General features: G+C 43.9%; 1 protein-coding gene across 7 annotated transcripts; it reads left to right on the top strand.

Annotated features, from left to right (window-relative positions):
* The first annotated feature begins 1144 nt into the window (after positions 1-1144).
* On the top strand, positions 1145-27465 carry GCNT4 (glucosaminyl (N-acetyl) transferase 4). Of its 7 annotated transcripts, none has more exons than XM_054488516.2 (4): positions 1145-1318; positions 7199-7339; positions 17822-18073; positions 24911-27465. In XM_054488516.2, exon 4 carries the CDS (start codon positions 24912-24914, stop codon positions 26271-26273), a length of 1362 nt encoding a protein of 453 aa, XP_054344491.1. In that variant the 5' UTR covers positions 1145-1318; positions 7199-7339; positions 17822-18073; position 24911; the 3' UTR covers positions 26274-27465. The 7 variants fall into 7 exon arrangements, with proteins under 7 accessions (XP_054344491.1, XP_054344497.1, XP_054344492.1 ...); XM_054488517.2 differs by lacking the exon at positions 1145-1318 and adding an exon at positions 1361-1553; XM_054488514.2 differs by lacking the exon at positions 1145-1318 and adding an exon at positions 1361-1749.
* The last annotated feature ends 214 nt before the right edge of the window (positions 27466-27679 follow it).

The following is a 27679-nucleotide window of genomic DNA, read 5'->3' as shown; positions in this document are numbered from 1 at the left end:
GATTTGGAAGTTGGAAATAGAGGAGCAAGTAAGTGAGTGAATGGATATCCACTTTATGACATGATACATGCAAAATAATAAAATTGACCTCTTTAGGAGGAAGTGAGTGTATTTCCTAGCATGGCTTGTTTGAGATGTGTAAGCTGTAGTTAATGATGGCTAGTGGTTCCTTTACATTCCAGTCTTGGAGACCTCAGTGGTTAAGAGCATGGACACCATTCAGACCACCCACTTACTGGCAAGTTATTTCACCTCACCTGCCTCCCTCTCATCATCTGTAAAATCAGAATTAAAGTAGCACCTCCCTCATAAAGTTGTGAGGATTGAAAGAGTTAATCTGCATAAATTGCTTAGAACAGTGCCCAGGGTGGATAATAGAAGCCTTAGTTGTTTTTACCATCATGACTATCGCCATCATCATGTGCAAATGAGGGAGACCCAGGAAGTGTAAATTATTATTCCAGAAAGAGGCGGTCCCATGGGGAGAAAATGAAGGCAAAGCTGGCCATTTGCTTGAAAGTACATCTGTAAAACGAATATTAAAACACTTGCTCTCTGAGCACAGGGAGTTTTTTAAAAGGCGTGGGGGCTGGGGTAGACTCAAAGTCTCTCTACTGCTTTGGGCAGATTCCAGATTCCGGGAGTGAAGCATATGGGGACCCATGTGACACTCCCTCTTTGAGATTCACTGGGTCCTAGGTCCTAGGTCCTACCCAGCTCCCCACCCAACAGCCATGCACATTGCAGGCCCTCAGTCAACACTGATTGACGCAAGGGATAAAGGAACAAAAAGACTGGGACTGACTTGTCTGGTGCCACTCCCTGCCCTGAAAGGCAAGCCCTGGGAGCCCCCGGCCCCGAAAGGACGTGGAGCCTCGCGGGAGACTCCTGGAAGTGCGTGAATAGCAAGCACAGCATGGCGCGCCCGCTTTACAAAGTTAGCATATTCACAAGAACCCGCTCGGAAGGCCAAGTCCTTGATGTGGGCCAATTGGTTAAGTAGCTGTGTGCTTTCTTTCCAGTGCACTTATTTGGTGATCCCGATTGGCGTCCACAGAGCCGCCATCCTCACTCTCGCTTGAGGATAAAAAGCAAGCCGATTTGGCATGTAGGCACTGTTTGAAAAACAACTTTGCACTCCAGTTATTCGGCAAAAAGCTCCACCTTCTCACGCTGCTGATAATATTTCTCGCGGCTGCGTGGGACACTCCTCGTCTCACCCATGAGAGCGAGCTGCCTTCTGTCTGGTTGGGCGATTCCTGCACGGCTTGAGCCTCCGCAGAGCCCGGCGTTCAAGGGGAAAAAAGGAGCCGCGGATGTGAGTTTGCTTTGTCACTGCCTTGCGAGCGACTTTGGGCAAGTTACTTAGCTCTCCTGACCTCAGATTTCTTGTCTAATGTGGGAGGGAACCGAACGTCGATGACGCTCTGGGCAGCGGCGGAGAGCCGAGATCACCACGCGCCCCTCGGAACTTTGTCCGTAGCGCGGCGCGGAGACTGGGAGCGCAGGGCAGGGAGCTCCCTCTGCGGGAGCGCGGAGGCGCTCCTTTCGCCGTACGTTACGGGGGCCGCTCAGCGCTCTCCCACCCCGGGCCGGGCGAGAGCGGTTCCCCAGCAGGGCGACGGAGGAGCGGGGCGAGAGCGAGCGGCCGCGGAGAGCCTGGGATCCCAGAGCGCAACCCTCGGCCCCAGCCGGGGCGGCCTCCGCAGCCGCACGGACCCCGCGTTCGGGGCTGCCCCGCTCCCTCTCGTAAGTCGACTTGGCCACGCGGGGGAGCGAGGGTCGCCCGGGGCTGGAGATGTTCACCCGATCTCAGCCTCGTCACCGCCGGGACGCCCCGACCCTCTGCTCCTCACGACTTTCGTTTTCCCGCCGGGGAAAACTTCGGCGCCGCGTCCATCTGCAGGCGGCAGGCGGGGGCGCCCTCCCGGAGCCGCGCGGGGCACCGGGGTGAACCCCGGCCTCTCTCCGCGCCTGCAGGAGCCCCGGGGCCAACCAGAGCGCGCGACGGGCGGACACAGCGTCACGGGCCGGGTGGGCGACCCCGGCGCGCGCCTAGCAGACGCCGCAACTTCGGGGCTCCCGGCGGCAGCGGCCGCCTGCGGCCAGACGCAGGGAAGTTCCCAGAGGCCAGCGGGGGGAAAGGGCGGCGGGAGGCGGGCGCGGAGCGTGTCCTGGATAACGGGCGCGGGCCGCGGCGCCGGCTTCCTGGGCTCGCGGGCGGAGCGGAGCCGCCAGGCTGGAGTCGCGGGCTTTCCCGGGACTCTCCCCGAGTGCCAAGAAGCGGCTCGTGGGCGCGCCCTTGCCGGGAGCAGGGGCATCCTGCCGTCCTGGCCCTTCGGAGCCCAGCGCCGCCCAGCCTGGCCAGCGCTGCTGCGGGGCGCAGGGGGCCCGGGGGAGCCACTGAGCCCGGCTTCCTGACGCTCGCCTTTCGGAGTCGCCTGCCGCTTCTCCGCAGCCCTGGACCAGAGGGGACAAGCGATGCTGCCCGAGCCCCCGCCCCTGGGCTTCGGGACAGGGACACGGGGCGCGTGAAAGGACTGCTACCGCGGCTTCTGCGCCAGGGCAACCGGGGCTGGAGGGGGCCTCCGAGTTCTTTGGGGGCGGAAGCTGCGGGCCGCGCCTCCCAGGCCGCGCCCTTCCCAGAGACCAGCTTCTGGGCTTTTTAAGGTCAAGTTTTTTGTGCCGCAGAGCGGGCCGGGATCGTCCCCCTGCGAGGTGGCGGTGCCTACCACAGCGGGTCGGGAGCTTCTGGGATCCGAGCCGAGAAGCGGGACGCTCGAGTCCATTTGCAGTCTTCACGTAGGAAACGGTGCTAGGTAAACGGGGCGAGTGGGTGTTGTGTAAATTTAAAGACTCAGCTTTCCCTGACGGGGAAGTTTTCCGAGTCACGTAGGCTGGGAAACAGTGTATTGTCCCCTTGCTGGGCAGGCAGAGAGGCGATATTGGCCTTGGGACACTTTTTAAATTCCTTTTTTTCTTTCTTTTTCTTTTTTTTTTTTTTTTGTCTTTAAAAATGGGAGAACAACAAACCAGAAGATTAACAGAGTTGGGGCTAATATAATGCGTTGAATGGTCTCATGTGAGTAGACAGAAGTCGCCCTTTTTGATTTGCATTCATAAAACGTGCCCCTGTTAAAGCATCAATAAGCCTAAAACATTCTAGAAACTAACAGTTCATTCTGACAGCTTTTGTTGATAGTCTCTTAAGGAAGTAAAATCTTTAAAAGTGAAAAAGTGAATCATTATAGAGAGCATATCCTATGTTGCACTTTCTAAGGATCCAATTTTGTGTGAGAAATGACCAGTTAAGATGTGTTGTTGATTTATCTCTTTCTGGTATCAGGAGAGAAACAATAGCCAAGGAATTGTGTGGCCGCTGAATTTTCTATGGGGAGACTGAAAGGAGCTTCCTGCTGCGGGGTGGTGGTGGGATGAGAAGGTTTATACTCTTTTCTTCGGGGGAAAAAGTTTATACTGATTTGCTAAATGTCACATCTCCTGCACAGAGGTAGGTAGGGGTGAATGGCATAGTCGGGCAATCAGTCAGAGTTGGCACTTTATGGCACCTGGCCAAGTGCCTTCAAGATAAGCAGGCCATAAATACAGGTGCTTCCCAAACTAACTTTGAATGACCTATGGTTGTTTTCCCGGAAGGGAGTGGGAGAGAGAGCAGGTAGAGGGCCCTGTACCTGACGGTGCTGTTTCTGCCTCATCCTTGACCCACGGGTGCTGGGAGCATGACCTGGTGACCTGGGGCTTATCACAGCACCACGTAGGAGAGGTAAAACGGAGCCAGCTTCAGGGGATTTCCTTCTTAGGTTACAAGGCGGGAAGAAAGCAGTGAGACAGTAAAAGTGAGCAAAGCAAGGCTGAAAAGTGAGTTCTTCAGTCCACCTGTGTTGAGCACTGGCTGTGAACCAGGCGCATTGGCTGCTGTGAGGCGCAGATGTGCTGCAGCTCACTGCATCTGTGCTGAGGCAGGAGGCCTTGCTGGGGAGACTGAAGGTGGGCTCGAGGATGAGTGGGAGCTGTGTAAACTAAGCAGCCAGGGGGGAGGGAAGAGGTGAGAAAGGGGAGTATTCCCATCCCCGGGAATGGTGTGTGCTGAGACCAGAGGAGAGGAGAGCCTGAGAGCTGGAAGAAAAGACAGGTTCAGTATGACCTGAGGGGAGGATGGAGAATGGCACGAGGGAGGCAAGCAGATACCACGGCCAGGTGATGCCAAGGGTCATTGTGGCAAGTGGATCCTCAGGACAGTTTCACACCTGATAGTACGCAGATGAGATATGGATTAAAAGCAAAACAAAACTCTAGCTGCCCCGTGGAGAATGGACTTGAGGAGCCCCTAAGTAGACAGGGCTGGGTCAGAGGGTGCAGGAGGCCTGGCAGTTGAGACTGAGGTAGTGCCAGTAGGGATGACACAGTGGGCGGATTCAAGGCTGGCTCTGGAGTGACTTGGGGCTGAGTTTTGTGTAGGGTGTGAGAGCAGATGAGTTTTGGGTAGGGTGTGAGAGTGCAGCGTGACTCCCTCTAAGCTTGGGTGCTGCTATTTAAGGAAACAGGGAACATTGGAGGAAGAAAGACAAGTTTGGTTTTATTCAGTCTGGGCAGCTTTCGAGGCTCCTAAGTGGAATGGCTTCCCGAGTGGCCACATAGTGCATTCGCTGGCTGACTCTCCAAAGATGGTGGTCCTCTGTACAAGGGGTGGGGTCTGAATCCTGGGGTGGATGGGGTGGGGCGAGGCAGTGGTGTCTGAGGACTGGAAGCTGCTCCCAGAGTGACAGGTGGGACAGAGGGCTAGGTACTTTAAGAGGAGGGAGCCTTAGACATATGTGAATGTGATGGAGCGAGTTGGAAGGAGAGGCTGAACACACAGGATGTCTGGATCGCGTCTCCCTTGGATTGCGATGGTATTTTGATATCAAGCTCATATAAGGTAAACTGTCAACATCTTACAGAAACAGTGTTTTAAAGCACGTGTGACTGTGAGTGATTTACTTCACAGATCATACAAATGTAATGTTTAGGAGAAACATGGATGATAATCACGCAACAGAGATGCAGCATAGCTAAGAGCAAGGCCTCACAGTGAGACTGCTGAGCTCCTGGGTCTGACTCTGTCACTCCCTAGCTTAGGACCAGGCCCAAGCTTCCTAACATTCCTGTCTCAGTTTCCTGGTCTCTGAAATGGCACCACACCTAAGGGGTAGGTGCTGTACAGCGCCTCCTTGTGGGCTGTTGTAAGGATTGCCTGTGTGCATTATGCAAGCCCATAAAGTGCTCGGTAAACCTTAGTGCTGGTGGTTTTATTATCGTGATGCCATTTCTATCATTTCTGGTTGTAGAATCTGAAACCTAGAGAATGTTGAGAACCTGTCCAAGCCCATACAGCCAAGGAATGGCAAAGTTAAGGCCAGGATCCCGTTTGCCTGACTCACAAGGCAAGGCACCTTCCACTTAATGTGTCAACAAGTGTCAGGTGCTCGATGCTGTATAAAATTAACTGTAATAAAAGGATCCAGTCACTGCTTGCCAGAGTGTAGTGAAGCAAAGCAAATAACATCAACATTGAGGCTTACAGACTTTTCTCAAGCAATTTAGAGATGTATGTTTTGTATTAATTTGCATTACTTTGCATGTCATTTATATGCATTCCCATATGCTTGTAATTTTCCTAGTGGGATCTAAAGACTGAAGCTTCAAGTATATAAGAGTAAAGAAAATTAATCAGGAATTGAATGCAGCCGTTTCCATCCTAATAGATCTCTCGGGATGGTGGGCTCAGTGTGGGCATTTGGAGACAGGATTGGATCAGTATTTACTCTTTTAGATGTGGGGAGCCAGATATCATTTGATAAAGGTAGCTCACAACTTAATATGTTATGAAGTTTGATCTGCTGAATATAACAGAAAAATACAGGCAAAGTGGAAGAAGACCAGAGGAAAAATGTTTACCATATAAGATGCCAGAAAATGAAGCAGAAACAGAAGTCTGCTTTATGAAGCTGAACTAATAAGAAACACTAAGGGGCAGAAAGGAAAGACTGAATTTCTGCTAAGCGATATGAAATGTTAGAAAGAACATAATCTTAATCACAAATGTGTGAGACTTCAAAACCAGTAAATTCTTCCCGATGTGGATTTACTGAGAAACAGGCCATCGGGTCTTAGTGGAATCTTAGAACTACAGAGTATTTTAAAAAAAAAAAACTACAATTTTGTTACTTAGAGCAGCGATTCTCAAAGTGTGGCCTCAGGACCAGCTACATCAGCATCGCCTGGGAACCCGTGAGGCTCAGCAATTTGTGTTTTAATAAGTTCTTTAAATATTTAGAGCCAGCTTTCACTCCTCTATTGAGTCATTACTTCTTCGGCCTTAACCTTTCCATGTCCGTCTTGTGGTCATTAGCTTCTCACTGGGCTGCTTAACTTCTATCAGTTACTATTCAGCAGAAGGATGTAGCCAGACACGAACTCATTTGTCAGGGTGTCTGCCCAGGACAGAGCAGAGTGGGGTGGTCCCTTCCTTAGTCCCAAGGTCTAAACTGTGGAAATGCTTTCCTCTTTGGGTGGTACTATTCATAGAAACAGGGATTCGCAGCCTGCATTCAGCTTTCGCATTCTGCAGCTTTGTGGTTCGCATGCTGTCCAGGAGCACGACGGTTTTGGTTTTGTTTTTGTTTTGCTGCATTTTGTTTTCTTTTGACAGTCTCGAACCAAACTGTGACTCATGCCAAATTATATGGTCAGCCAAAACACTGAACTATCCTCTAGAGATGCTCTTGTCAAACCACGTTTCTCCACGAACCACAATTCTCCATGAACCACGTTTCTCAATTAACGAATACAGTTAATTTTTTGCACAGTTAATTTTTTGTACTTCTCTCTGTTAAAATTTATCTTACTAGATCCAGGTAATCTGCTTGGTTCCTATTTCTGTTATTTTCCATATAAGCTGTGTCTCACCTTTGTGTCCTTTACCAATTTGGGTGCTGCTATCCTGGTTGAGGAGTTAATAATAACGTGAGCATCTTTGTTAGAGGCCTTCCTCACAGTTAATGAGGCTCAAAAACTTGGCATCTTTTGCAATCCTTCTGGGTTAACATCAGAGGAATAGTTGTCATCAGTCCAATCATTGTTTGCATTTAAATTACTGTTATTCTAAAGTCCTTCTGCACATGGTTTCTCTTTATAGGGCCCATGTTCTAGAACTGCATCCTCGGTCACTGTCCCAATACAGCCATCTGTAGCACCTCCTCAGTAACTGACAGTGATGTTCCTTTCCCTGTGCTGTTTATACCATCAGCCTGGGGTTTTCTTTGGAGGTGACACAAAGGTAAGTTTCAGTTTATTTATAGTCAGATTAAGATGAATTCAGAAGCTTCAAAATATTAGGAAGCAAAAAATTGTGCCTTGTAATTTCTCTCTGCTTTACCTACCTCCCCCAAGCTCTAAAACCTAAGAGTTTTGTGCTAAAGTCTAGATTTAACCAAGAGATTCAAGTTATTTAATTAAAAAAAAAAAAACCTAAAATGTTGCTCATACATGATTCTTAAAGGAGTACAATTAGGTAATATAATTGCAGAAAATTGTTTTTAAAGGCAAAAGGCAGAACAACTTTGTGGTAGGAATGCTTTTAGCCATGGTTTCTAGAGCATGAAAAAGTACCTGGAGTCCTAAACTGTTGTATCATGATCCTTATCCAATCCAAGTCAAGCCTCCCCCCAAACCCCACCCGCAGTGAAATTCCAGCCTTAAACCAAACCTCAACATCTCAATAAAATGCAGCCGCTTTCCTCCTCCAAGATGCTCCAAAATACTTCCAAACCTCTTTTGATGCCATGTGCTCCCTTGCCATAGTAAGCAAATCAATAGTAAATAAATAAAATTGAAAAAGCACCTGGTGATAACAAAGTTCTCTGTAGTCTCAAGTAAATCTCTGTTGTAGGGAAGGCAAAAATTTAACTCTACACTCTTACAGTTTTTCAGTTGGGCCTGAGAATTAAATTGACTTAAGAAATATCAACAGGAGAAAAGCACACAAATTTATTTAATATAAGTTTTATGTGACAGGGGAGCCCTCATAAGGAAATGAAGCCCCAGAGATGCAGTGAGAATTGAACACTTATATAGTGGATTGGAGAAAGAGTAGGAAAGTATGAAGTTGTAGCAAGGCAAAAAAAGGCCTGGGCTAGGGTGGTTAACTGGGAGAAGCAGCTAGGAAGATAAGGGTTGTGTAACAAAGTTTGTACAAATTTTTCTCGGCCACAACTTTCTGTCCTTGATAAGACTGTTAAGTAGACTGTCTATCAGCTTTCTCATTTCACTTAAGGATTTCATCTCCTGCTTCTAAGAAACAGCACGAAGGGCAGAATGGTCTTGTACCTGCTATTTTGCAAGTGCCCTTAACTCAAAAGTCAATATCAGAGTGGCATATTTTGGAGTGGCCTATTCGTAACTCCTTCCCCAGGAATCCTCTGTGTTTCTAGCTCTTTTATTGCTTTTCATTTCCCTCCCCTGTGCAACCCCATCTTCTCTTGTTGGTTTTCTGGTTTCTAATCTAGTTAAGGGGAAAACTGGCAAGGATGACCCTTTGGAGAATTGCTTCTTGGCCGTGCCCGGGCTTGTCCAGTCAGCCTGTCTGCTCTTGGGTAGGTTAGACCTGTTTCCAAAGAGTCTGCAAGCCCTGACATTTCTCATGGTCATCTACAAGATCTGGACAGGCCACGAGAGAGCAGCTCATTCAGACTGCAGCAGAGGGTAGACAGTTCGGCCCAGGACCAGAAGGAACAACACCTAGCAGAGTTCCTGTGGTTGCCAAGGCTCCTTTTTTTCTTCCTTCTCCTGCTCTCTGTGTCACTGCGGCATATTTGCAATATTTGTGCTGTGTCCTTTCTCTACATCCCCACATTCTACCTCAGTGGAACGACGAGGAGCTCACTCTGCCCAGCCATCACCTTCTACCAGGTTCCTTCTTCCTTTAGTCTTTCCAGCAACCCTCCTGCCCTCCTCTGAGGTTGGCAAATTCAGAGAGACATAATGGCAGATGTGTCAGGGGAAAGAAATGGAATGATACACAAGGTAGACACGAATTAGGTTGCAAAGTTACGATGTGAAAAAAACATTAATGGAATGATTGTAGAGCTGAAAGATGGGATGCAGAACTGGAGAAGAGATCCTCAGGAAGAACATATTTCAACTGATGTTGAACATTGAATTGAACATCTTTCATTGAATTGAACATCAATTCAACATCATGGCAAGAAAATCCCTGAATGTAAAAAAAAATTTCCAAATGCTAGCTAGTGACTTGTCTTTTCTGGAAAATTTCTATAGAAAAGAAATTCAAATGTGACAAAATAACTGGGATTTCTTGAATTGTGTTATCAGTCACCTAGGACCTCACTGTTTATTTCTCTCTGCATTCCTTCAGGCAGTAGAGTTTCTAGTTGTATCTCTCCAGAATCTAACACAGTGACTCCCTAGCACGTGGTAGGCAAACAGTAAATGTTTGTGGGATGGATGGGCAACCAGGATAGAAATTAGATATCTTAAGAATATAAGGTTTATATAGGGGATATTCTTGAACGAGTGAAGGCAGGAACTCAAACAGGTATTTGTACACCCATATTCATAGCAGAATTATTCACAATAGCTGAAAGGGTGGAAGCAAAGCAAATATCCACTGACAGATGAATGGATGACCAAAATGTAATGTATACATCCAATGGAATATTATTTAGTCTTAAAAAGAAAAGAAATTCTGACACACACTACAACATGGATGAACCTCGAAGACATGTTAAGTAAAATAGGCAAGTCAAATATTGGACAAATATTGTATGATTCCTATGATATAGATGCCTAGAGTAATCAAATTTGTAGAGACAGAAAGTAGAATGGTGGTTGGCAGGGCCCGGAAGCAGGATATTGTGGGGTTAGTGTTTAATTTGTATAGAGTTTCAGTTGGGGAAGATGAATGTGTTCTGTGGATGGATTGTGGTGATGGTTGGACAACAATATGAATGTAATTAATGCCACTGAACTGTACACTTAAAATTGATTAAAGTGGTAAATGTTATGTATATTTCACCACCATAATAGAAAAAAAGAATATGTTCATCAACTAATTCATAAATAAGAAACAAGAAAAGTTATTTTTATAACAAAGAAGTGAACCAGATAATACTTGGAAAGTATAGGTTATAGCGAGAAGACAGCAATGACACTAGACCTAAAAAATATTCAAAACTGTGCTACTAAAAATGTGTTGCCTGAATCCTAATATGAGGCAGAGACTTAGAGCACTTTCATTCTGCCCTCTCCCCGTTATCCCTATGATTCTCTTTTTTTAAAAAATCAATTTTTTATTTTGAAAAAATGTCAAACCTGAAGAAAAATTGTAAAAATAGTACAAGTGGGCCCTTGTCTGATTCTTCCTTGACCATGAGAAGTGTGGAAGCCTTTGATGTGGTTTCTGTATCAGTCTACCCAGCGGAAATCCGTGGCTGTTGCCTTTGGAGATGGTGTCTGGGTGCGGGAGTGCATGTAGCACGCTGAAGCTGAAGCCCAGTCCTTGTTTACAGAATGGCCACTGGTCAATGACACTGGGCTGTTTCAAATGCTTTTGATCCCTTATCATCATCCAGCCCTGTGCCAGGCTGTTTTTCCTGCCAAAATGTGCCCAGTGCATTAGCTCATTTAGTCATCGCAGTAACCATGTGAGTCAGTGCCCTTGTTCTTCTTTCACAGATGAGGAGGCAGAAGGCTACTAGATTAATGACATATTTTTAGCAGCAGACTCAGGACTTCAGTTCAGAACCATTGGTTTTAAATTCTAAACCTGTATGGTGTACACAGAAGTAAAGCAGGAAGGTAACATGGAGGGGGTCCAGTGTGGGGCAGAAAGAAGAGGAATGGGGTCAGGCAGCAAGGGGAGGGAAAAGGGGCACATTCAGGGGGTGTCCCAGAACTATTCAACATGGTACTTGTTGAGTTGATATCTACATGGTACTGATAGCTATTTGTTGAAAAGCTGGTTCCAAAGTCCCCTGTTACATACCAAGCTCTCAAGAAGACAGGCCACCTGCAAGGTGACCTTCAGGGATTATGTGACCTGTACCCTGCCTGTGACTAGAAACCATACACAGAGGAAGTTTGCCATCAGCTGAAGAGTGCTTAACTGAGGCATGGCGAGCAGACTGCACAGTTCTTGCCAACATCAGAGTTAATTTGGTAAATCTTGGCATCTGCTTTCCTTCAGATGTTTACCTAAAGCCTCCATCTGCCTCTAAATATAGATGGATGAGAAGTTCAGCATCATTTAAGACACATTATTTTGCTCTTGGCTATATATAGGAATGTACTGTTGTATAAGTAGCCACTTTAATCTGGTTTAAATTTAATTTGGCTCCTGGACATGCGTATGTATATGTTGGTTAAGCATTTCCTTTTCCTACGGTCATCTTTCAAAGTGCACGTTGCTTAAACATATAAGGGCTTACTTTTCTCATGTAACAGGAATTCAAAGTGGGTGTTTGCTGGTGGTGGTTCAGTGGCTTGAGGATACGGGGGCTGAGGTCTCTGATATTCTCTCGGTCTGTTCCTCATGGTCTCAAGGTGGGTGCAACAATTCTAGCCATCATATTGGAGTTCCAGGCAGAAAAGTGGAAGAAGAAGAAAAGAAAGAACAAAATAGCGTACCTCCTACCTGAATCAGGCCCCTATAGGAAAACTTTCCCAAAATCCCACATTATATTTTATTCCTCTACAATAGAAGTTAGAGAAAAGTCTTTTCAAGAGACATGTTTCTACCACCAACAATATAGGGTTCTCTTAGTAAAGAAGAGAGGATGGATGTTGGAAGGCAACTGGCTCTCTACCAGAGCCATATGTAAAACCCTTACCTATGGATCTGTTTCTGGATTTTATCCCACAGATCTCTCTTTATGCTGGCACCAGACCATACTGTTTTAACATCATCATCTGTTGGAAAATCTGAAGAGTCTGGTTTTTACTTTTGCTTTGTATACAGTTGACATATAAATTGGCTTAGACACTTAGTAAACTAAACAGTCTTTTTACTTTTTATTAACCTGAAATAAAACCTACATATTGAGAAAGACCTGTTAACTTAATTAAAACTACGGCTAGAAGGGATCCTTGTAGGAGATGGCGGTTGGAGAGCTTTCTGGAATCATTTCTAGATTTGACTTTTGGTAGGTTGAAATCTCTGCTTTTGAAATTCCTATTGTGGCGGAATTTTCCCAAGCACTGCAGATTTTTATTTCTTCCATCCTTTTAACTTAATTTTTGAATTCCTGAGTCTTAATTTTATTGTGTCTAATATGCACACAAGATCTGACAGCAATATGTACATTTTAAGCCAAGAAACACAGATCTTAGCTAAATGATGAAGTCATGCCGAGAGCTGCCAGTCCTGTTTTTCAGTGGAAGTGCAGAAGCATGTTGAAGTCTCCAGCTGAGCTCCCCACCATATTGGAAGAACCCAGAAAACAAACAAGCAAGCTCTTCTCATGACTTGAAACTCAGGGTTTTAAGGGTGATGATTTTAAACTCAGGGTGTCTAATCCATTCATGAAGAGTGTGGTCTGGCCTCAAGCCATTTCTGACATCAGTACCCTTGATTCACGTCTGTTTATCCCTGTGCTGCGTCTGCAATGGACATTGGAGATTCTACTTTAAATGCACATGTAGAAATCAGTTACCCATACCTCTCAGCTAGCCATGGAAGCTTTGAGGAATTAATTTTGGCCAGTTAAAAAATATGGAGTTAGCCATATAATACCAAAATAAATGCTTCCAGAAATTTCTGAGGGGAGAAAAAAGCATAGCATGTAGATATTAGGTGGAGAAAGTTATTTTCTTTCTAGTGCAATAAATGCACATTTTCAAAAATAGACATATTTTTCAATTCAGTTTTTCTACTTTATAGAAAAAGAAGCCAAAATATTCTCAACCCATATTTTTAACTTAGAACATGAAACATAAAATGTAGTTTGGTTTTATGTTGTGTCAAGCTAAGTGAGAAGGGCAGAGAAGATGGAGATCCCAAGAAGGAATGAAACCTCTTTGATAAAGCTTGAGAGGCAAAGATCTAATGCATTTATTCACCCCTTTTTCGTAATCCTTTATATCTAAAAAGAAGCAAACATTTCCTGTGAGCTTTTTCATCAAACTGAAATTTGAAGGCGTAAGTATTTTTGAAATTCACCATCTTCTGATATTTTTTAGAATTTTCTTTAGAGAAAAACTGTTAATGTTTTACTCCCTGTTGAGGGTCACAATCTACTACCAAACAAAAACTTTTCATTCAGTTTCATTGTATGTGGCCCTTTACACTTCCTGCTAAAGACTTTTTAGCCATGTAGCTTTGCCCAGCTAGATACACACACAATCAGCTTTTGATATTTGCCCTGTGGACCAGATGTAATAAAGCCCAGAATCAAGTCTACTGTTTCCCAATTGGTGTGACCATGGGCTGAATTCTGTGCTTTTTTGTTGTTGTTGTTGTTGCTGTTACATTGCTACAGCCCAGATTTCCAATGACCTTGAGAGGTCTATGCCTGGGAATGTACATCCTGATGTGGGTTGCTCATTTCCTGTGCAATTTTACAGGTCCTTTATATCTGCCCAAATGTGAGAGGCTCCAGTAAAGTTTCTAGCTAGAAGAATTGTAATCTATAGAGGTGGTTGATAGAATTATTTTCATGCTCAGTGTTTTCCTTTAGGTCTCTATTCTCCAAATCTTGCACGTAAAGTAGTCCTTTATTTAAGGAAGATAACGACGTTCATAATTGCAGGCCTAGAGAGAAAGCTATCAATTGTCATATATTCCACAGGAACATCAAACAGAGCTCCTTTAGATGAGGGCATCTCAATTCACTGAGCTGAGCCAGTCTCACTGATGTTTGATCTGAATGACAGAGGACTGGCAAAGGCCCTGTGTGAGGGTGTGTTTGTGTATTCACATTGCTGCAGAATCTTCAGTACTGCTTTGTGGGTTCCGTGGTCCTTAGGGATGGCTTCACCAAACAGGGATGCAAGAACAAGTCATTGCACTTTTGCAATACCTGGAGAATTGCCCGTAAAAGATAATGAACTTACAGGAAAAGCTTATAGCTTTGCAACACATAAACTTACAGACCGCGTTAAGCCAATCATAACTGCATGAAACTGTTGCATGTGCTCTTGGCTGTCTTTTAAATAATTTTTTTTGGTTATTAATCTTTTGAAAAATATTAAGCATACTGGGGAAAAAAACAACTCTAAAGATCAACTACATTTCTTCCTGTCTCTCAAAATCCAAGACAGGTGTTTGTCTACATAATTCTGAAACTTTAGGGACAATTTATACTCCAGATATTAACAAAAAAGAATGCTGTCAAGTAGTGAAAAACCAATAATAATTAGAATGTCAGAATGAAGGGAATAATGAATGTACTGTTTTAGAAAAAAAAACAACTTATAACATATTGACTCTTTCTCAGTTTTCCCAAGAAACCATTCCTCTTGTGGAGGTCCTCATACCTGACATTTGCATACCAAAGTTGTCTTTTTCCCCATGGCTTTCACATACATTACATCATAAGACTTTCACAGTTGCACTGTGGGATAGAAAAAACATTATCCCATTTAACACATGGGAAAGAAAGACTTGCCAAGATTAAGTGATATGCTAGGGTCACTTGAAGAATTTTTTGTGGCAGAGCCCAGACTAGAACTTAGGTCTTCTGACTCTGTCCCATTGAGCAACTACCCTGTGCCAGACATGGATGTCTTTAGTACTAGGGGTAAAGTAGTGAGTGAGGCCTTCAAAGACCTTATGTTTCTGTCTCAAGACAGGTAATAAACAAGTAAAGTAACTACTTGTAGCAAGTGCTCAGAAGAAAACAAGGAGTGTGACAGGAGAGAGGTTTAAGAAGGGTTAATCTGGGAGGCGGAGGTTGCAGTGAGCTGAGTTCACGCCACTGCACTCCAGCCTGAGCGACAGTGCGAGACTCTCTCAAAAAAAAAAAAAAAAAAAGTTATCAGAGAGGACCTGAGGAAAAGCTATTTCTTTTCCTGGAGCAGCTGGTCATGCTAGGATCCAGGAAAAGTAGTCTAGACATGGGAACAGGAGGTGCAAAGGTCCTGAGGCAAGGAAGAGACTAGGATGTTCTAGGAACTTTTAGAAGGCTCGTGTTGCTTAGAGTTTTGTGAGAAAGACAAAGTAGAGTAAGGCAGCCATGGGAACTGCCTGGCCTTTATGGACATGAAAAGGATTTCTTATTTTATTCTACATGACATGAAATCCCAGTGAAAGGTTTTAGATGTAGGGAGTGGGATTAGGGAGGGGCAGTGATCTGATTTGTATGTTTAAAAAATCATTTTGGCTACAGTACAGAGAACTGATTAGAGGAAAGCAAGGGAAGCCAGATAAGGTTATTTTGTATCTAGGCAAGAGCTGATGCTAGCTTGGATTAGAGAGGTTCCCATGGAGTGGAAAGAGGTGGGTGGATTTGAAATACATTTTGGATGTAGAACAGGCTCTACTACTACCAGGAGATTGGAAAGGCAGTCTCGAATTGTGGTTAGTAGTATAGGCTCTGAAATTGGACCATAGTTGAAAATTGGACCATAGTTGAAAATCCTTGCTCCTCCAATATACTAGCTATATGAACTAAGGTAAGTTATTTATCTTCTGACTTGATTTCTTAATCTGAAAGATGAGGATGATGATAATCGTACCTATCTCATAGATTTACTGAATGGAGTATAGAATAATTGAATGGAGTATAAGATAAGAACAATAAGAGGCCGGGTGCAGTGGCTCACACCTGTAATCCCAGCACTTTGGGAGGCCGAAGCAGGTGGATCACCTGAGGTCAAGAGTTCGAGACCAACCTGGCCAACATGGTGAAACCCCCGTCTCTACTAAAAATACAAAAAAATTAGCCAGGCGTGGTGGTGGGTGCCTGTAATCCCAGCTACTAGGGAGGCTGAGGCAGGAGAGGAGAATTGCTTAAACCTGGGAGACAGAGGTTGCAGTGAGCCGAGATTGTGCCATTGTACTCTGGCGTGGGTGACAGAGTGAGACACTGTCTGGGGAAAAAAAAAAAAAAGAACAGTGAACAAGATCATGGAAATAGTGCTGTCTCTTAGCATCGATCATTAGGAAGGGACAGGTATGTGTCACTGACTTTGGCAACATGAAGGCTTTTGTTGACTTTAGCCAGAGCAGGCTCCATGGAGTGGGGAGTGGAGCCAGGCTGGACCGCATGCCACCGTAAGGGACCTGAATAGGGGTAGTTGGGCATCCCTCCTCTGTCCAATCCCTTGATAGGGAGCAGTTGGATGGACACATATTGCTATGGTCTGAATGTGTTCCCCAAAATTCTTGTGTTGAAATTTAATCACCAGTGTGAGAGTATTAAGAAGTGGGGCCTTTAGACAGTGATTAAATCATGAGGGTAGAGCCCTAAGGCATAGGACTAGTGCCCTTATAAAAGATGTTTTGGGGGAGCTCATTCACCCCTCCCCGCCTTTGCCCTTCTGCCCTCTGCCATGTGAGAACACGGCAGCAAGGCACCCTCCTGGAAGCAGAGGGCAGCCCTCACCGACACCACATCTGTGCCTTGATCTTGGACTTCCCAGCTTGTAGAACTGCGAGAAATAAAAGCCTATTGTTTCTAAATGATTCAGTCTAAGATATTTCGTTATAGCAGCAGGAATGAACCAAGACACATATGTAAAGGGGGAAAGGTGTTCCCAGCACCCCAGGAATGAGATGGGGTTAAATGATGGCTAGACATATTTAGAGAAGAAATACGGGCTCAATCACCTGTAAAGTTATTTTCAGGTTTAATATTGCACTTCTGGGCTTCTTCAGGAACTGTAGGTTTATTAACTAAGCATTGGTGGAGAAGACCTAGGTACATGAATTCTATTATTTGAATGGTTTTTTTTCCTGTAGAAAAGTATGTTTACCTCTGTTAGGATTTGTTTACTCTGTAATAATTTACAGACCCAGTTTAGGTTAGGACTTGTTCATAATATACTGTGAAATGAAAGAAACAGATAAGACAGTGCCTATATAGTGAGACTGTTATAAAGCAAAGCCAAAAAAAAAATGTGTTTCTTAAAACCAGTCTGGAAGGATATACTGTCTACAAGATGTTATTGCCAGGTGATGGGCCCCTGGTGAGCTTTATTTTCGTTTTTGGACTTTTCTGATTTTTTTTTTTTTTAAATGAAAGTGGTTTGGGTTTTTTTGTTTTTCTGTTTTTTGTTTTTGTGTTTTTCTGTTTTTTGTTTTTGTTTTTGTTTTTTTTGAGACTGAATCTTGCCTTGCCCAGGCTGGAGTGCACTGGCATGATCTCAGCTCACTGCAACCTCCATCTCCCAAGTTCAAGCAATTCTGCCTCGGCCTCCCAAGTAGCTGGGATTAGAGGCATGCGCCACCATGCCCGGCTAATTCTCTGTATTTTTAGTAGAGACGGAGTTTCACCATGTTGACCAGGCTGGTCTCGAACTCCTGATCTCAGGTGATCTGCACTCAGGCCGATCTGCCTCGGCCTCCCAAAGTGTTGGGATTACAGGTGTGAGCCACTGTGCCCAGCCTGAAAGTGTTTACTTTATAAAAAGAGAATAGAAAATCTTTTCCTTTTAGAGACCATATCTTATTATTATTTGAGAAATGCTTGTCCTCAATTTGTATTGGATTTCTGACCGAGTCATACTTCTTGTGTTTTGCATAGTTGGTATGTTTACCTGCTCACAATCTGATTGTTATTTGCTTTTGCAATCTTTCCTCTAGAACAATAAGAATGTAAGGTCATCTAGGCAAGAAACTTGTCTTTCCGCTCCTCTGCATGACTCCTGGAGTGCTGTGGGAGTGTGGAGGAACCGCATCTGACTGAGTCATCGTCCCACCTAATGGTCTCACTCCAGAACATCCCCTGGGCTTGGCAATGAGCGAGTCACCAAGGGAGAATCAGTGACTTCATTGAAATCAAGGAGCTGCAGTAGCAGGATGTTAGCTTATTCAACTAGATCAGGATGCTTTTTAGTGAGTTCGTCTTTATATTGATCTTCTTAACTGATGATTCTTCTTAGTAAGGCTTTAGACAGAAGCAAAAGCCCTAACATTTCTAAATCAATAAGCTCTTCATACCCTATTTCTCAAACTGATATGTAATAATACAAAGTTTAAGAACTTTAAGGTGGCCTGAAGAGGGAATATTCTCCACATGAAGAGAAATTTAACCCAGAAAGTTTTCTATAACAATTAGCAATTCTCTGTGCTTAAATGGTGTCACAGATAACTATAAGAACAAATGAATCAATAAAGTCATTGGTGACAGGATATGGGACAGGAGTAACCGATGGCAGAGTCCCTCAGAATGAGCTTGCTTTCTCTTCCTTGAATTGATTCTATGGGCTGGAAGACTGACTAACCTCTTCATTAGCTCATTGATCGGTCTCAGCCTCTGACTGCAGAAACGGAATGTGATTCCTCACCCAGCATTCCTCCAGGCTTATTCTCCATGGAAATCATCTCTTAAACAGGGTGGGAGATCTCCTCGACCATGTTTGGAGTCCATTCCTGTTCCTGTTCTCTAGGACATTTAGAGAAGACATAGTAATGAGAAAATTTAGTCAAGTGCTAAAACTGTTGCGGGAAATATGGAGAATTTTTTCTTTATATTCTGAGAGATACTATTGCATAAAGAGTTAAAAGTTCAGGTCTGGAGCAAGACTCTCTGGGTTCAGGTTCCATTTAAAGCACTTTCTAGAACTGTAACCTTGGGCATTTAGTTGTCTTACAGTGCCTCAGTTTCCTTTCTTAGAGGGACAACAGTAGTACCTACCTCATCGATCTCTTGAGGGGATTGAATTACATCTAGAGTACTTAGAACAGTGCACCTAGTGACAACTCTTTATTGAGTGATTCTACATTATTAATAACTACAGTATGGCCCTTGAACGACACAGGTTTGAACTTCAGGGGGTCCAATTATACACAGGTTTTTTTTTTTCCAAGTAAATACAAATTAAAAATGTAGTATTTGCAGAATGCAAATCCCACGTGTATGGAGGGCCAACTTTTCCCATACCTGGTTCCTCAGGACTGACTGTAGGACTTGAGTGTGCGTAGATTTTGGTATGCACGGGGGCCCTGGAATGAATCCTCTGCATATACTGAGGGATGAATATACATAAAATTAATAAGAAGCATTACATGGAGGCCTTTGGGCACTAATTCTAAAATACTGAATTTGTTGATACTTTGTGGAGAAATAGGAGGTAGATTGAAAAACAGGACATTAAGCCACAGGTCTGGGCAGGATCTTTAAAGAAGCCATGAAGTCCCTAATCATCTCAGATTTTCCAGTACCTGCAGGTATCAACAGTGAAGTTGCAAAACAGCAAAGATGGCGGCCTGCCCATCCCTCTGGGAGCTGCATCCCAGGGAGGTTTGAAACCTCTGTCAGCCAGAAAGCACCAGCGTGGGGGTAGCTGGAGACCCCGGTTGGGAGGTCACGCCTGGTGAGGAGGAACAGGATCATGGAGCCGCTTTAAAAAGCAGTCTGGCCACGTTTTCCTAGAGCAGTCCAGCCCCATTTTTAACAAGAAAACTGGCCGTCGGAGAGCTTAAATAGTTGAATCAAAGACTTACAGCTACTAAGAGTTCGTCCAGGGACTCAAGCCCAAGGTCTGTGGCATCTGAAGCCCAGCTCCTTTCTTGCTCTCTCCCCAATGCCCCACAACCTGTTCCTGAAAAAACCTCAGGCATTCTTGGTCCCTAAACTCAACCTTACTCAGTCCTTTTTTCCTCAGTCTCCTTCCCATTCTTGACTTAACATTCCCCTTTCTTCCCTGGGAAAGGAAGCATCTGTACTTCTTTGAAAGTCCTGGGTTTTTAAATTGCCAAGGTAAGAAGAGTTAGTTGAAGAGCTACTAATGGTTGTAGCCATTTAGCCCTGAATGCAGTCGTGCCCACTTAGCTGGGGTGTCCCTGAATGCAGTTGTGTCCACTTAGCTCGGGTGTCCCTGAATGCAGTCATGTCCGCTTAGCTGGGGTGCACCTCTGTGTTCTTGCTTCCTTGAAGGCCCCAACAATGCCTGGATGGGTTGGGAGAAGAACATAGTTTGAGGGAAATGCTTCATTCAACATCCCTATTGGGACTTTAGTGAGGAGTAGGTTTTTACTGAATTATTATAGACCATATTTCACCTGAGTTGTAGCCATCAAACCTTGCAACAGCTTTTTCAGTTCTGTCATCACTAGGAACTTGTGCCTATGTGGCAATAAACTCCACAACAGGTCAGACCTCCTTGTCTACCCGGGCAGGTAGAAGGGGAAATACCGCTTCTCCCATGGGTGGGGCATTATTTGTAATGTAATTGTAAGACCACTTCCTGGCAGCAAAACACTTGCCTGCTTCCTGCCCATAAGCCTTTAAGAGGGAAAGTGCTGGGTGCAGTGTTTGCAGAAGGTGACATTGCTAGCCTGGTCTCTTAGGAACCATGTGGCCAGCATGACAGCCAGCCTTAGCCCAGCTGACTCTGGTCAGACCTCAGGAGCTGGTTCCCATTCCTCCAGGCCCGGGGCCTCTGCCAGCCCACCTCCACCCCCTGCAACTTGTCTCCTGGGGCTGTGCTGCTCTGGGGGTGTACCCCCTGCAGAGCCCAATGGGAGGGGCCCAAGGGTGTTATGCAGATGTTCTTTTCAGAGAAAGCCAAAGCCAGCTGAACCAAGGTTGGGGACCGGTGGTCCTCTCCAACCTCCTGCCAGCATTCCCCTCACTATTAGTGCCCACCGCAGCTGGGAAGAGGCCAACATCCCCTTTTAGGATTTGACAGAAACTCCATACCAAGTGGCTTTGCACCTACGCACTTCTTTGGGGAAAGGAATGCTTTTCAGTTAAAGGTATTTCTGTGCAGCCATAAAAAAGAATGAGTTCATGTCCTTCGCAGGAACGTGGATGAAGCGGGAAGCCATCATTTTCAGCAAACTAACACAGGAACAGAAAGCCAAACACCGCATGTTCTCACTCATAAGTGGGAGTTGAACAGTGAGAACACATGGACACAGGGAGGGGAACATCACACACCGGGGCCTATTGGGGGGTGAGGAGCAAGGGGAAGGAGAGCATTAGGACAAATACCTAATGCATGTGGGGCTTAAAACCTAGATGACGGGTTGATAGATGCAGCAAACCACCATGGCACACGTATACCTATGTAACAAGCCTGCATGTTCTGCACATGTATCCCAGAACTTAAAGTATAAATAAATAAATAAATAAAGGGATTTCTGGCCATGGTAAGCAAGTGAAGGGGTTTTATTTTGATTTAGGACAGGGTAATATTGGAGAGGGCTGCTCCTTTCAAAGGATGTCAAAGGCTGACCCCAAGACAAACAAACTCTGCCCCTTAAAGATGCCTTGGCCGAAGATATATCAGAAAGTGAGATGCCTGGGCTGTCCCATTTTCCTACCCTTCTTTCTGTGAAATTCACTCTCATCCTGGCTCTCAGATGTGGGCCCCTGAGCCAGTTTCCAAAGGACTTCTCACTGGGTGCCTCCCACTTCTTCCTTCCCTCGATGTCCTATGACCCTCTATCTCTGGGCAGGCAACCGTGGCCTCCTGCCCAGCTCAGACTCTCCCAACCCAGGCTAGAGTCAGGATGTGTGTGCTCCAGGCCTTCTCAGGAAGGGCAAGGATGCCTGGATGCAGAAGAGGCCCTGGAAATGAGTGACAAGGCAGGGAGCTGACCTTTGTCTTTTTTCTTTAAGTGTGAAGATGATAGTTAAATGACATGACAACTCTGGGAGACTTGGTAAATCTCTTTAGAATGTGAGGTCTTGTCTTTTTACGACTATGGTGTCAGGGGGAAATGCTAACGTTAATTAGAGACTCCACGGACTAATAAAGTGAGAAAAGAAATAGCCAAAATTTACTTTGAGTTAGAACTCTTCCAATTCTAGCCATTTCTGTAAGCTACATACTATTTATGCCTAATAACCATGAATTAAGACAATGACACACACACACACACACACACACCTATTTGGGATTGATTAGTCTTCTACTGTACCACAACACCCAATTCTACACATGTGCCCAGGCTTCTGGAGTTGCAGTGAGTTGCCTTGTGTGTCAGGCAGGCGGGTGGGGACAGTTTTCCCACAGCTTTAGAACAACTGGCAAGAACCCTGACCTTGAGCCTGAATGATGGGACCCTGTTCAGTGTGCTTTGGAGGAGCAAAAAGCTGAGACCAGTCAATAGACTCCAGGCTATGAGCCTGACCAGGAGTCTCTTAACCTGGGTGCTGATGCAGCAAAGATGCTGTCTGGACTTGGCAGTGGGGATGGAGAAGAAAGGATGGATTTAAGGCACATTTATGAGGTGATATGTTGACATGGGTATGAGTGAAATGGACGAGTTGGGTAACTCTAGTTTCAAACATGGGCCATGAGTGGATGGTCTCACCATAAGTTGAGACAGAAGACGCAGGCGAGGTGATGATGTCGAGTTCAGTTTTGGACTCATGGAGGCTGAGTGCCTGCGGGATATCAGGTGGCAATGTCCATCCAGCAACTGGAGGTTCACCTCTGAGGCTTGGGCAAGAGGTGAAGGCCGGAGGGAAAGGTGTTGGAATATGGAAAGGCATCAGTGTGGAAGGTGGAATCTAGAGATGGGGGCAAGTATGCAGGAGAAGAGAAGTGAGCAGAGGATAGGAGCCTGGGGCAGTCCACAGAGGAGAGATGAGATGTGGCTGGAGAGGCGGGACTCTGCAGTACAGTTCATGGTGGTGAAGGTGTGGTTCTTTAAACAGAGGGATTTAAGCTGAGGTGAATGAGGAAGGTCGGATCTCATTCCCAGGGAAGAGTTTTGTCAATTGGTCTGTATAGATGAAATCTACAAAATTAAATTGGATTCCAAGTTCTTGGCAATTCTCTTGAATGAAATTAGATACAATGATTGTCTTCCATTTAAGGTTTATTGAGATATGTTAGGAAATTGCAGTAGGCACTCAGACCCCATCAGGTCTCAGTATCTGAGCCTCCTGAAGAAGCCCTAGGAGCTCTGCCAGCCTTCCTGTCCTGGAGCCTTGGGCTAGTACTTCCTGGGCCGCCCTTCTTGCTGCTCCCTGTAAGTACATCTGTACCCTCCTCCTAGTCAGCCTGTTTTCATCTGAAAAAGTAATATAATCATTTTTAAATGCAAATGATACTAAAAGATATTCAGTGATAAGTAAATCCTCCTCCTACCTAGGCCCCATTCCTCAGTCCTTTCCCACTCTACGCTGCAAAGCAACTCCTGTTACCAGTGTTGTGTGTATACAATATCCTTTTGGAAACACTACAGCTGTGGGCAGAATCCAGCCAGCTGCCTGTTTTTGTAAATAAAGTATTATTGGAACTCAGCCACACCCACTCATTGAAATATAATCTGTGGCTTCTTTCCTACCACAACGGGCGGAGTTGAGTAGTTGTGACTGAGACAGTATGACCCACAGAGCCAAAAATATTTACTATCTGGTCCTTCAAGAAAAAGTTTAGGCTGAGGGTGGTGGCTCATGCCTGTAATCCCAGCACTTTGGGAGGCTGAAGTAGGAGGATCACTTGAGACCAGGTGTTCAAGACCAGCCTGGGCAGCACAGTGAGACTCCGTCCCTACTAAAGAAAAAATTAGCCGGGCATGGTGGCACACACCTGTGGTTCTAGCTACTCAGGAGGCTGAGGCAGGAGGATCGCTTGAGCCCAGGAGTTCAAGGCTGTATTGAGCCATGATTGTACCACTGCACTCTGGCCTGGGTAACAGAGCAAGACCTCGTCTCAAAAAAATAAAAGAGAAAAAAAATTTGCTAGTGTATGTTCTTTGTATGTATAGACATGTAAGCATACTAGACATGCTTCTGCATTTTGCTTATTTTTGTTTCACAGTATGTCTTAGAGATTGTTCCCCATTGGCATGTACATGCAGAGTGGTCTCAGGCCTTTTCACATATTATAGCATGGATGTAATTTAATCAATGCACTGTTCAAGGATGTTTGAGAGATTTTTTGTCTTGCCTGAATACAAAACACTGTAGGGAACCTCCTTGTGCTTGACTTTGCACACACAGGGGATCTTCAGGGTGGGTACATTTAAAACTGACAGGTATTGCCAAATTGCCCCCCAACGTAGTTTTTACACCCCACCTACTACCCTCAGTGAAAAATCAGGCCCTTTTTATTTTAAGGGCTAAATTGCTAATCCCTGTGTGGAAATGGGTATTAACAAAATAAAAAATGAGGAAAATATGCAGGCTTACCCAATTTTGTTATCTATACATTTTACAGTCTCTAATACTTAGCATAGCTCCTTTGGGTGTCTGCCCACCACCCTTCTTTCTGAACGTGGGGTTCCCTGGGCTTTCCTTGTTTGACTTCAGACCTGGATCTAATCTGGATCTGGAGGTAGAATCAAGACAAATGTTCCCTTTGGCCTTAGGTGAGTCCTTTGCATCTCTGAGGCCCTGTTGATGACATCCAGTTCTCTAGACCTCTGCCCAAACCAGAGCAATCCCTCCTCAGATATGCTAAGCAGAAATGCAGACAATATAAGACACACTATATTTATATTTTAGGAGTTTACATTACCTTCCCTTCTATTTGGAAACCAACATCTCTCAAAATTAGGTATAGTTAACACAGAATACCCCAAAGTACCACCATTCTTCATAATTCCATTTCCTTATTTCTGGATTCTTCCGAGGGTAAAAACCTTGTTTCATTAATCTTTGGGGCCAGCATTCTGCCTAGTATGTGGTAGGCGCCCAGTAGACTTTGGATAAACTGACCTGATTTTCTGTTAATATTCCAACTGGATTATTTCTTTCTCCTCTTACAGAATGAAGATATTCAAATGTTATTTTAAACATACCCTACAACAGAAAGTTTTCATCCTGTTTTTAACCCTATGGCTGCTCTCTTTGTTAAAGCTTCTAAACGTGAGACGACTCTTTCCGCAAAAAGACATTTACTTGGTTGAGTACTCCCTAAGTACCTCGCCTTTTGTAAGAAACAGATACACTCATGTTAAGGATGAAGTCAGGTATGAAGTTAACTGTTCGGGTGTCTATGAACAGGAGCCTTTGGAAATTGGCAAGAGTCTGGAAATAAGAAGAAGGGACATCGTTGACTTGGAGGATGATGATGTTGTGGCAATGACCAGTGATTGTGACATTTATCAGACTCTAAGAGGTTATGCTCAAAAGCTTGTCTCAAAGGAGGAGAAAAGCTTCCCAATAGCCTATTCTTTGGTTGTCCACAAAGATGCAATTATGGTTGAAAGGCTTATCCATGCTATATACAACCAGCACAATATTTACTGCATCCATTATGATCGTAAGGCACCTGATACCTTCAAAGTTGCCATGAACAATTTAGCTAAGTGCTTCTCCAATATTTTCATTGCTTCCAAATTAGAGGCTGTGGAATATGCCCACATTTCCAGACTCCAGGCTGATTTAAATTGCTTGTCGGACCTTCTGAAGTCTTCAATCCAGTGGAAATATGTTATCAACTTGTGTGGGCAAGATTTTCCCCTGAAGTCAAATTTTGAATTAGTGTCAGAGTTGAAAAAACTCAATGGAGCAAATATGTTGGAGACGGTGAAACCCCCAAACAGTAAATTGGAAAGATTTACTTACCATCATGAACTTAGACGGGTGCCTTATGAATATGTGAAGCTACCAATAAGGACAAACATCTCCAAGGAAGCACCCCCCCATAACATTCAGATATTTGTTGGCAGTGCTTATTTTGTTTTAAGTCAAGCATTTGTTAAATATATTTTCAACAACTCCGTCATTCAAGACTTTTTTGCCTGGTCTAAAGACACATACTCTCCTGATGAGCACTTTTGGGCTACCTTGATTCGGGTTCCAGGAATACCTGGGGAGATTTCCAGATCAGCCCAGGATGTGTCTGATCTGCAGAGTAAGACTCGCCTTGTCAAGTGGAATTACTATGAAGGCTTTTTCTATCCTGGTTGTACTGGATCTCACCTTCGAAGCGTGTGTATTTATGGAGCTGCAGAATTAAGGTGGCTTATCAAAGATGGACATTGGTTTGCTAATAAATTTGATTCTAAGGTGGACCCTATCTTGATTAAATGCTTGGCAGAAAAGCTTGAAGAACAACAGAGAGACTGGATCACTTTGTCCTCAGAAAAGTTATTTATGGATAGAAATCTCACTACCACATCATGATAGTAAAATCAGGATGGAAATAAGAGGGTGCCTGATAAATGGAGTCAGTGTGGAATTGAATACTATACTATGCCCGATACTGTTTAAACTCAGTCCTCCCATATTTTAAAAGGTGTCCAAAATTCCATACGCAAGGGAAAGTGATCTAGCCTTTGATGTTATTAGCCTGCAGTTGGCTAGGTTTTTTTAATATTTGTTTTTGCTTGTAATCTCACTGAGCTAAATCAGAGATCTTAAACATTCAGTCAGTCATCAAACATTATTGAGCACCTAACTGTATGACAGAACCTTTTTTAGAGACTGCGGCTTATCCTCATCATAGCAACCTCGGTATCTTTAAGTTCTCCACGTAACAGTCAGGATTCTACTGAAGAAGTTTTTGAAGTTTGTGGTCATATAAGCCACCCATTTCAGAGTAGTGTTTAAGTATTGTGACCAACACTCCACTTGTCTCTTAACTCAGCTTCCAAGATATTTCTTAACCATTAGAGCAGAGGAGGAAAGACTCACTACCTCAGAAAAATCTCAAAGAATAGTCCAATTTCCTGCTTGCCAAAGCATAATCTGCCTTTTGGTGCATTACTTGGTCAATTCAGGGTTGAGGAGACTGTTGGGGGGCATTTATAGTGTATGAAAGTTAAGGAAAGGGGTGAGGATATGGGTTGGGACAGGTAGTACCTCAAGAGGAGCGAAGGGATTTATACAACATTTTTATCATGTTACAAAACAGTATCATGAATGGCCTCCTTTTTAGTTCAACTGTTTCTTTAAAATGCATTTACTGATTAAAAATAAGAACTGACCAATAGCTCCAAGTGTCACACACCAGAACATTAAGCCTAAGTCCTCAATTCATAAGTTATCATTCTAGATAAGTTTCTTTACAATGATACTTTCTATGGAATCATTATAATTCTGTTGTATGGAACTATCAAGCTAAGAGTCACTAAACTTTCTTGAAAAGGTTGTGTGAAATATTACAGCTTTCTAAATTAATTTTTATAGTCATTTAAAATTTTTTCTTCTCTGGCAACTGTCCAACTGGAATCCAGATTTAAAGTGATAAAAGCTCTAAGTTTCTTGCAGTCTTTTTCTCAGCTTAGTTGCAGAGAGAAAAAAGCTAATTTTCCTAAGGACACAGCAAGAATATTCATTAAGGATATTTTCTAAAACCCACACTTGAGAAAACCACCAAATGAGTCAAAATAGATATATAAATATATATTTTATATATATGTAATATATATTTATGTTATATATAGAACAATTCTATTACATATAATATATATTTTATATATTATATACTATATAATATATTATATACTATATAATATATATTATAATATAATATATAACTATATATAATCTGTATAATATATAATATGTTATATAGAATATAAAATATA

Source organism: Pongo pygmaeus, chromosome 4, assembly GCF_028885625.2.
Source record: "Pongo pygmaeus isolate AG05252 chromosome 4, NHGRI_mPonPyg2-v2.0_pri, whole genome shotgun sequence".
Classification (NCBI taxonomy): Eukaryota; Metazoa; Chordata; class Mammalia; order Primates; family Hominidae; genus Pongo; species Pongo pygmaeus.
The sequence above is the reverse complement of the archived record's forward strand: the minus strand, read 5'-3'. Positions and strand labels throughout refer to the sequence as shown.

Excerpts from the sequence above, each read along its gene's own strand:
- GCNT4 (XM_054488522.2), top strand. The coding sequence starts at position 24,912 with ATGAAGATATTCAAATGTTATTTTAAACATACCCTACAACAGAAAGTT.